General features: G+C 32.3%; 2 protein-coding genes across 22 annotated transcripts in view; both read right to left on the bottom strand.

Moving 5' to 3' along the window:
- Positions 1 to 396: 396 nt before the first annotated feature.
- Positions 397 to 6,427, bottom strand: LOC307172500 (RLA class II histocompatibility antigen, DP alpha-1 chain-like). 2 transcript variants are annotated; one of them, XM_079894923.1, is made up of 4 exons: positions 6,280 to 6,427; positions 4,788 to 5,045; positions 2,678 to 2,962; positions 397 to 1,274 (listed from the first exon to the last, which is right to left on the bottom strand). In XM_079894923.1, exons 1-4 carry the CDS (start codon positions 6,389 to 6,391, stop codon positions 1,141 to 1,143), a joined length of 789 nt encoding a protein of 262 aa, XP_079751049.1. In that variant the 5' UTR covers positions 6,392 to 6,427; the 3' UTR covers positions 397 to 1,140. The 2 variants fall into 2 exon arrangements, with proteins under 2 accessions (XP_079751049.1, XP_079751048.1); XM_079894922.1 differs by having other exon boundaries at positions 4,788 to 5,060; positions 6,280 to 6,347.
- A 1,409-nt stretch (positions 6,428 to 7,836) lies between these two features.
- The window catches only part of brd2b (bromodomain containing 2b), a 28,517-nt gene continuing 25,727 nt past the window's right edge, over positions 7,837 to 10,626 (bottom strand). For 6 of the 20 annotated variants that reach the window (XM_079894373.1, XM_079894376.1, XM_079894380.1 and 3 more), the window contains exon 12: positions 7,837 to 9,113. In XM_079894373.1, coding sequence (XP_079750499.1) covers positions 8,983 to 9,113 — 131 coding nt within the window. In that variant the 3' untranslated portion in view covers positions 7,837 to 8,982. The remainder of the gene's footprint in view (positions 9,114 to 10,626) is intronic. The other 14 variants (XM_079894363.1, XM_079894382.1, XM_079894368.1 and 11 more) reach the window with 6 other exon arrangements.

Below are 10,626 nucleotides of genomic sequence, written 5' to 3'. Positions count from 1 at the left end.
GCTAGAGTCTCTTTCCCACTCGAATCTCCAGTTAAACTGTAGTTTTAGCGCTCAAAGGCAGCAGGAATCACAGTGAACGTGAACACAGTCTAGGCGGATTATCAGCGCTCTTTAATTAATGCAATGAAGCTTTCCTCTCCCCACACGCCTGCTTATCTGCGGCTGTCAGAGCCAAACTACACATCAATTAATTACCTCGATCTGCTTACTTCAGAACGCCAGTCTGAACTGAAGGAGGAATCCGATCAGCAGAACGTCATCTCTCGGCGATTAGCACTTTCGCACATGCTTCACGATATGAGAAGTGTTATGGAAAGTTAGTGGGCCGTTCCCTCCATTATGCATTTATGAAGATGAAAATCATAATATCCAGCACAATTAAGCAAAGATAAGAAGGGAATTTGAAATTATTTTATTACATTTATTTAGGATAAAATGTATGTTGTCCTGACGTAATGTGTTGCATGAAAAACTGGCATGAAAAAATATTTTTTTTTAATCCAAATGTTTCAAGAATACATTTTAACTGATCAATTTATAGGTAATTCTCTTTTGCAAGGTAGTGCTTACATATACAGTACAACCTGAAACGTCATCCAAACAGGTATAATATACAAGTATGATAAAAGACTCCAATATTCAATAAATAGTTACTTTTATTCATGTTAAAAATCAGAATAAACAAATGATTGTCAGTCTGAGGATCATGTTTGATGATATGAGAAGTGTTATGGAAATTACTAGAGAGATGTTCCCTCGATTAAGCATTTATAAAGATGAGGATCACAATTAAGCAAAAATAAAGAGGGAATTTGAGATTTTATTACATTAATTTAGGTTAAAATAGATGTTGTCCTGATGTACTGTCTTGCATGAAAATCTGGCGATCTTTAAAGTAATATTTTAGATTTTTATCTCTCTCTTAACGTTTAAAGAAAGCGTTTTAACTGATCGATTTATAGGTTATTCTCAGTATAAATCATCCTTTTGTAAGGTAGTTCTTACATATACAGCAAGACCTGAAAAACGCTATCCAAACAAATACAAACGATATATATCAATATGATAAAAGACTCAAATATTCAATAAATAGTGACATTTGTTCATATTAAAACTGATTGTGTCAGATGTTGAGAACGATCATACAGCCGGAAGCTCCATCTTGCTCATTACGATTAGAATGATTCCCACCACAAATCCCAGAAATCCCACAAGAATCCCGACCACAAGCACTGCGGTCTCGACCTCCGGAGAGTCTTCCGGCTCCTCCACCTCTGCGCAACACAGACATCAGCACATCAGTCACAATATTTCAAAACATATATACTATATCTATATAGTATACATAGATATTTCTCAAAAACTGAATGGTAGAAATAAAAACAATGCATATCCATAAACAACATCATGCATTCTTGTACTCGTTTGCTAGTGTGAAATTGTGCATTATTGTGCATCTATAAAATCTTTTTTTATATATAAATATTTAAATAAATATTTAAATAAAAAATATTTAAATAAAAAATATTTAAATAAATAAATATTTAAATAAATAAATATTTAAATAAATAAATAATTAAATAAATAATTAAATAAATAAATAAATAAATAATTAAATAAATATTATTTATTTAATTATTTATTTAATTATTTATTTAATTATTTATTTAATTATTTATTTAATTTAAATATATATATATATATATATATATATATATATATATATATATATATATATATATATATATATATATATATATATATATAAATAAATAAATATATATAAATAAATATATATAAATATAATTATATATAATAACCGAATTAATATTCAATAATAAATAAATAGTAAAACTTTTCATTAACTATCATGTAAATATAAAAGGCAGCAAGTGAACATTTTTACCCTCCATTTGGGTCATAATTTTCTGTTAGTTAAAAAAATAAACAACAACAAAATACATTAAATAACATTAACAAATGTATTGCTTATTGTTAGTTACAGTATTTATTTAATCTTTGAAAACATTTGTTGATAAAAACACAGCTGTTTATTGTTAGTTCATGTCAGCTCAGGTCTATTAAATATTATTAACAGATTAACTTGATTTTAATAATGTATTAGTAAGTGTTGAAATTAACTTTAAGATTAATAAATGCTGTGGAAGTTTTTTTTATTGTTAGTTCATTAACAAATGAAACCTTATTGTAAAATGTTACCATAATAATAATTACGTAAAAATTATAATTAATGTTTTGGCATGTTTTTAGTTCTTGTTGATGAACTGATGGGATTTTTTGACTTGATTCTATTGTTTTTTTTTCTGCTCAGAAATATGAAAACATTCACACAAACATTCTTTGTGGTTGGGAATCTTTACCAAATTTCTGATAGGGTCACAAAGGAGATTTAATCATTCATTCAAGAGAATCGTTCAAAAACGCTGATTCATCCAGTAATGAAAGAAGTGAATCTTTATGAGCGAGTCACTGAATTATTCAGAAATATGGATTCATCCAGTAATGAAACAAGTGAAGTCTTTATGAGTGAGTCATTGAATCATTCATTCAAGAGAATCATTCAAAAACGCAGATTCATCCAGTAATGAAACAAGTGAAGTCTTTATGAGAGAGTCATTGAATCATTCCTTCAAGAAGAAGAAGAGGATCAGCTCACCCCAGAACCGTGTGAGTTCCTCCTGCAGTCCTCGGTGTCGTACGCTGCAGCTGTAAACGTCTCCGCGCTCAGGACTGAAGCTCAGGTAGGAGAACACACGGAAGCTGAAGTCCCGGTCGGAGTAATACTGCGTCTCGCTGACGTCCCAGTCGCTCACCGGCTCCCCGTTCCTCCTCCACGAGATGCTCACGGGCGGCGGGTGGAAGTTCGACACCGAGCAGATGAGGGTGTTTTCAACCCCGAGCTTCACGTCGCTCTCGGGGTACAGCAGTGTGTCCGGAGGAACTGTGAGATCAGATAACATACAGTATGACTATCTGTGTGTGTGTGTGTGTGTGTGTGTGTGTGAGCATCACTGGCTCAGAGAATGCTGTTCTGGTGACAGACAGGGTATGGCGAGCCTTGGTTTGAACATTTAGGGCCCTCTTTTAACGATCTAAGCGCAGGGCGCAAAGCGTCAGAGGTGACTGTCTAAGTTATGTATTTCAGAAATATACTCATTCACAGTTAGCTAAAAATGTATTAATTTGAACAATGTGATAATTTGAGGAAGAAATTGAGGCATTTTCACCACAAAATCAAAATAAACTCTTAAAGAAACTGAGAGCTCACTATTAGTGCATGACAAGCATATTTTGCTCTCTCAAATTCTCATTACTTTAATCACATATTTTTGCTTTAATGTAGAGCGAGGCGGTGTTATAGAATACAACCCCTTCAGGCTGATCAGGACCCCGACGCGAAGCGGAGCTTGACGCCTGAAGTGGTGTATTCACTATAACAACCGCCTCGCTCTACATTATCCCGCTTATTACATGCCTACCTACCAAATAAATCCATAATTTGACAAAAGTGATAGAGGACACCTAGTAAAGGAGTTCTGGTGAAACTGACTGTTTACCGTTCGAAATTAATAAATAAATAAATGCGCTGGCTACATCAGCTGTGAGTAACCATAGCAACAGGCAGTCAAAGTATCTATACAGACTATAAATCGAGCGGACTATAAATATCGGACTTGCTAAATAAACCGTCAGGCGTAACCAGGGAAACCAAGTTATTGTTTGTAAAAACTTTAGATTTCGATTGTAAAACTAATTAAAATATAAACTAATGTTTTAAAAATGTGTTATTTGGCAAGTGACCATGGTATAAGCGGGTTAATGCCCTTCGAGGTGTCCATTGTCAGGTATTAATGGACACCTCGTCGGGCATTAAAGGAGAACTCCGGTCAATTTTAACATTGAGCTCATTTTTTTGTACATTTGGAGTGCTGTCAATACAGAGAACAACGACAGAAATCGGTGTTGCCTACACCGTGTTATCCTCTTTTTAAAATTTGCACCCTGTTGACTTCAATGGGGCAAGTTTTAAACCTGCTTTTAGCCTCTTAACATCCTTGATGTGTCATTACAAGTGCACAGCCATGTGAGTGATTCCTTCTGAGTGAACACGGTGAATCTGACTGCAGTAGATGTGAAAGATATGAATAAAAATGAAGTTTATTTAGCCAGCGCTCATACCTGTATTTACATCCTGTTTTCGGTCAAAGTCCACAGTAGTCGATTGTCGAGTTCACGCGCATTGGTTTAGTACCTATGATCATGTGCGTGAACTCGACAATCGATTACTATGGACTTTGACCGAAAACAGGAAGTAAATACAGGTATGAGCGCTGGCTGAATAAACATTTATTCATATCTTTCACATCTACTGCAGTCAGATTCACCCGTGTTAACTCTGAAGGAATCACTCACATGACCTGTGCACTTGTAATGACACATCAAGGATGTTAAGAGGCTAAAAGCAGGTTTAAGACTTGCCCCATTGAAGTCAACAGGGTGCAAATTTTAAAAAGAGGATAACTCGGTGTAGTCAACACTGATTTGTGTCGTTGTTCTCTGTATTGACAGCACTCCAAATGTACAAAAAAATGAGCTCAATGTTAAAATTGACCGGAGTTCTCCTTTAAGCCTTACTTAACTAGCGTTACTTATTTGAAAAAGTAACTTGGAATTTTGGATATTTTGTTGTAAATTGAAAAAGTAATCTGATTCTGATTACGTAACTCAAGTTACTTGTAACTGAAGTTACACTCAACACTGATTACCGATGGATTGAGGAGGGTTGTCTTCTCCAGCAACACAGCGAGGGATGTTGTAGAAGCAGGTGCCGATGGACAAGTGCGCTTCAGACGGTAAACTACGGTTGAGTCTCCAGTCCGACGCGAACTCCGGTAAACGCTGCCTCGCTGTGAAGTGTGCGGGATCCACGTGCCAGAGCTCCTGTCCATCAAACTCCAGCTCAAACCCAGCATCCATCAGCTCGATGTGGCAGTAGGTCAGCTGACGCATTACACGCTCATCGCCTGAGGGAGGAAAACCTTCCGTTCATCATATAATACACCACCAGTCAGAGGTTTGGGCTTTTAAAAGAAGTCTCTTCTGCTCACCAAGGCTGCATTTATTTGATTAAAAATACAATAAAAACAGTAATATTGTGAAATATTATTATAATTTAAAATAACAGTTCTCTATGTGAATATACAGTAAAGTGTAATTTATTCCTGTGATCAAAGCTGAATTTTCAGCATCATTACTCCAGTCTTCAGTGTCACATGATCCTTCAGAAATCACTCTAATATGACGCTCAAAAACATTTATGATTATTATCAGTGTTGAAACAGGTATTTTACATGTTGTATTTTGGGATTCTTTGATGAATAGAAAGTTCAAAAGAACAGCATTTATCTGAAATATAAAGCTTTTGTAATATTATACATTACCTGTCAAAACTTTGGGGTCAGTAAGAATTTTTATTTTATTGTTTTTTTAATTGGGGGGAAATAAATAAAAGAAATCAATACTTTTATTCATCAAGGATTAATTAAATGTATCAAAAGTGACAGTAAAGACATTTATAATGTTAGAAAATATTCTATTTCAAATAAATGCTGTTCTTTAGAACTTTCTATTCATCAAAGAATCCTGAAAAAAAATTGTACACAACTGTTTTCAACACTGATAATAATCATAAATGTTTCTTGAGCATCAGATCATCATATTAGAATGATTTCTGAAGGATCATGTGACACTGAAGACTGGAGCAATGATGCTGAACATTCAGCTTTGATCACAGGAATAAATTACACTTTACTATATATTCACATAGAAAATTATTTTGTCATAATATTTAAAAAATATTAGTTTTTTGTTGTTGTATTTTTAATAAAATAAATGCAGCCTTGATGAGCAGAAGAGACTTCGGTTACACTTTATTTTAAGGTGTCATTGTTACAGTGTACCGTAATTATATATTTAAGTACTCAGTAATATTAAGCAACTACATGTACTTACTATAGGATTAGGGTAGGATTAGGGTTTGGTTGCATGTAATTATGCATAATTTACTGTTATTACTATGGTAAGTACATGTAACATACGTAACAAGGACAGTGTAAAATAAAGTGTTACCGAGACTTCTTTTTTTTAAAACATTAAAAATCGTACCGATCCAAAACCTTTGAACAGCGTCTAAACACGGGATGATAAACAACAGGAACCAACTCAAATGTTCATTTATCAAGAAAATAAAATCATTACCTTTAGCTCCTGAGAATCTCCAGAAGACTGCAAACGTGTAGAAGAGAAAGAACATCCGCAGCATTTGGAGGTCAAGAGCCGAATGCCACAGACAGGAGATTACTGGAAACATTCACTTCCTCCATTCTTCACAATACTGGTTCCTCGTGCCGGAGAGAAACTAGAGCACTGAATTCCACACGCCAGGTTTCAGTTCTTTTGTGACGCATGAATTGTTTTTATTCTGTGACAGCCATTGTGCATCAGGCTTATGATATTAGAAACACTTCCAGGTCATTAATGACTGGCTAAATGATTGACTGATAAAATTAAATTAATGCAAATTCACACCAAGGACGATAACGATATAGCTCGAAAAATCGTTGTAAATATAAAAGAATATAACCATAAATATGATAGCGACACAGAAAAAATATATAATTGGAATTTTTTTTTTTTCATTTTCCAGATGATGAACGATAAAAACTTTGACAGCCAATCAGAATCCACCCTGCTCTAAGGAGCTCGCGCATTAAAGCGGCAGACGATTTTGCATTTTATTTTGCATATTAAAAATGATATTTTAAAGCATAAAAAACAGAATCAGCTTTTTAAAATCCCATAACAGTAACATCCTATTTTGCATGTTATTTGCATATTACGAAATTATATTTTAAAGCATAAAAAAAACAGAATTAACTTTTTAAAATCCCATAACAGTAAAATCCTATTTTGCATGTTATTTGCATATTACAAATTATATTTTAAAGCATAAAAATGAGAATCAAAATTTTAACATCCAATAAAATCCATCCTATTTTGCATGTTATTTGCATATTACGAAATTATATTTTGAAGCATAAAAAAACAGAATCAACTTTTTAAAATCCCATAACAGTAAAATCCTATTTCGCATGTTATTTGCATATTTCAAATTATATTTTAAAGCATAAAAATGAGAATCAAAATTTTAACATCCAATAAAATCCATCCTATTTTGCCTGTTATTTGCATATTACGAAATTATATTTTAAAGCATAAAAAAAACAGAATCAACTTTTTAAAATCCCATAACAGTAAAATCCTATTTTGCATGTTATTTGCATATTACAAATTATATTTTAAAGCATAAAAATGAGAATCAAAATTTTAACATCCAATAAAATCCATCCTATTTTTCATGTTATTTGCATATTACAAAATTATATTTTAAAGCATAAAAAAAACCAGAATCAACTTTTTAAAATCCCATAACAGTAAAATCCTATTTTGCATGTTATTTGCATATTACAAATTATATATATTAAAGGTTATTTTTAATGTTGACATTTTGTGTGTGCGTGTGTGTGTGTGCATGTGTGTGTGTGTGTGCGTACGAGCCTTTTCAGTTTTTTCTCCACTGATTGACATTCATTTATACGTGTAATGAACAAAAACACTTCTAGACCAATGCATTCTGAACTGTTGTCAGTGATAAACTGGGGTTTTGCCATTAAAAATTTCCCCAAAAAAGTTCCCTGATGTTTCAAGTTTTTCATGACTTTGGGAACCCAGTAAAATCCCAGTAAACTCAAAATGCCCTTGCTTAAGTTTACTCATAAACAGCATTATAACAGCCACAACAGTAGAACTAGTGTTTCCGGTTTAGCAAGGCTGCGCACACACACACACACACAATATAAAACATTAAATAAACACCACTTCACACAGTTCACTTGTTGTGTTTGTATTTCCATCCAAATAAAAACCAACGTATAATCTGGAGTGCATAAACTCTTAATTATACAGCAGATAAGGAGTATTACGTCACAATGATCTGCCAGTTGTCTTATATATTCAAAAAAGAATAATCTTAGAGAAACGCAAAGAAACACAAAGGAGAAAGAAGTGGAACCAGGATCATGTGATTATGGACTCTATATACAGGAACTAAAAGAGGGTTTCTATTGCTTCTAGTTTTCCACTACAAACCAGATCCACTCTCGAGTCAACATTCAACTTAACCAGCGAATTCAATCTAGTAGCTTTCCTCTAGAGCTGTCAGAACAAACGCAGTCCAGTGAGGCATAGCTATGGCTGTTAGTTTCGAGAGTGATGCAATTTCACAGACAAATTTAAGACAAAAAGTGTAATTTGACATTGATCTGATCATGTAAAAGAAGAGATCATACAGATCAAAGCAATATCAGAAATGTAACCAGAGCAGTTTCACTCACTCACGGCACGATGCACTGCAAACCGTACGCAAATGTTTGAGTTATTATATCATACTGTACATACAGACCCCAGAACAGTCCATTGCATCGTAGCACAGAATCCGAAACTCTTTAAAACCAATGCAAAGTAGCTCTTATTTTCTTAACACTTCTGCCCATGTGATGGAGCCTCTTTTACATGTTTCGGTCGCTCCGACACCGGCCCTGATGTTTAAAGCAATGCCGACAGAAGCAATAAATGTAAATTAAATGGAAGCAAAACAAAACAACAAGCCGTTTCGTCAACTAAGAAAAGTAGTTATGATCACACACTCTCATCGGAGTTTCCCATTATGGGCGTTTTTGGTAAAAGTCTTCTTTATAAAAGAAAAAAAATCATCCTACACGATATATACATGTTTTTTTTTTACACTGAAGTAAACGTAAGCACAGAGTTCCTGGGTTCAGGATGCACGGAAAACAACGCGAGGACCACGGTTCTGAACGCTTCCCAGAATTCCCCAGTTCTTCACCTGGAGTCGGAGTCACTGGAGTCGGATGAGGATGAGGAGGATGAGGATGAGGAAGAGTCCGAGCTGGAGCTGCTGGCGCTGAGACGTGACGACGCTGTGTGAGGATCCACAACGCTGGGCTTCTCCGCTGAAACACACACACACACACACAAGCAGAAACGTGTTTTGCTGTTGACTTGGGTTGGAAAATGTAGCAACATGCTTGTGAATATTGGAAACAAAGTTTATTTTTACAAGGAAAAGTAATTAAAAACAAATAGCTTGTTATTAAAGGCCAAGTAATTTTCATATAGGTTTATAATGGCTTAGAATACAATAGATGAAAGTGTATAAATAAATGAAAAAATAAATGAAAAAATACATACATACCAACATACATACATACATACCAACATACATACATACATACCAACATACATACATACATACCAACATACATACATACCAACATACATACATACCAACATACATACATACCAACATACCAACATACATACATACCAACATACCAACATACATACATACCAACATACATACATACATACCAACATACATACATACATACCAACATACATACATACCAACATACATACATACATACCAACATACATACATACATACCAACATACATACATACATACCAACATACATACATACCAACATACCAACATACATACATACATACCAACATACCAACATACATACCTACATACCAACATACATACCTACATACCTACATACATACCTACATACATACATACATATATATACACACATACATACATACATACCAACATACATACATACATACCAACATACATACATACCAACATACCAACATACATACATACATACCAACATACCAACATACATACCTACATACCAACATACATACCTACATACCTACATACATACCTACATACATACATACATATATATATATACACACATACATACATATATATATATATATATATATATATATATATATATATATATATATATATATATATATATATATATATATATATATATATATATATATATAAATAAATGGCTAAAAACTTTTAATTTTTAAATAAGAAATATTATTGCAGAAAAAAAAATCGAAGTATTTTATATTATTATTATTCTAATTAATAAGAAATGTTTTTATAAAATGTTTATTATAATAATATTTATTATTAAATATTTATATTACTTATTTATGTATTTAGTAATAATAATAATATATTTTATAATATTGGAAACAAAGTATATTTTTACAAGGAAAAGTAATAAAAAAAAATAGCTTGTTATTAATAATTTTCATATAGGTTTTAATAGCTTAGAATAGATATAAATAATAGAATATAAATAGATATTCTATAGAATATAAATAAAGAATATTTATATTCTTAGAATATAAATAAAAATATATAGAAATGGCTAAAAACGTTTCATTTTTAAATAAGAAATATTATTGTAGAAAAAAATCGAAGTATTTTATATTATTATTCTTCTTCATATTAATAAATATTTTTATTTTTTATTAAATGTTTATTATAATAATATTAATATTTATTATTAAATATTTTTATTATTACAAAAGCAATATTTCTTATTTTAATAATGTATTTAGTAATAATAATAATTTATTT

Source organism: Squalius cephalus (genome assembly GCF_949319135.1).
Source record: "Squalius cephalus genome assembly, chromosome: 15".
Classification (NCBI taxonomy): domain Eukaryota; kingdom Metazoa; phylum Chordata; class Actinopteri; order Cypriniformes; family Leuciscidae; genus Squalius; species Squalius cephalus.
The sequence above is the reverse complement of the archived record's forward strand: the minus strand, read 5'-3'. Positions and strand labels throughout refer to the sequence as shown.

Coding starts and splice junctions, on each gene's coding strand:
- LOC307172500 (XM_079894923.1), bottom strand. CDS start 6,391: ATGTTTCCAGTAATCTCCTGTCTGTGGCATTCGGCTCTTGACCTCCAA. Junction 5,046..6,279: donor GAGATTCTCAGGAGCTAAAG/GTAATGATTTTA, acceptor TTCCTCCCTCAG/GCGATGAGCGTGTAATGCGT. Junction 1,275..2,677: donor GGAACTCACACGGTTCTGGG/GTGAGCTGATCC, acceptor TGTGTTGCGCAG/AGGTGGAGGAGCCGGAAGAC.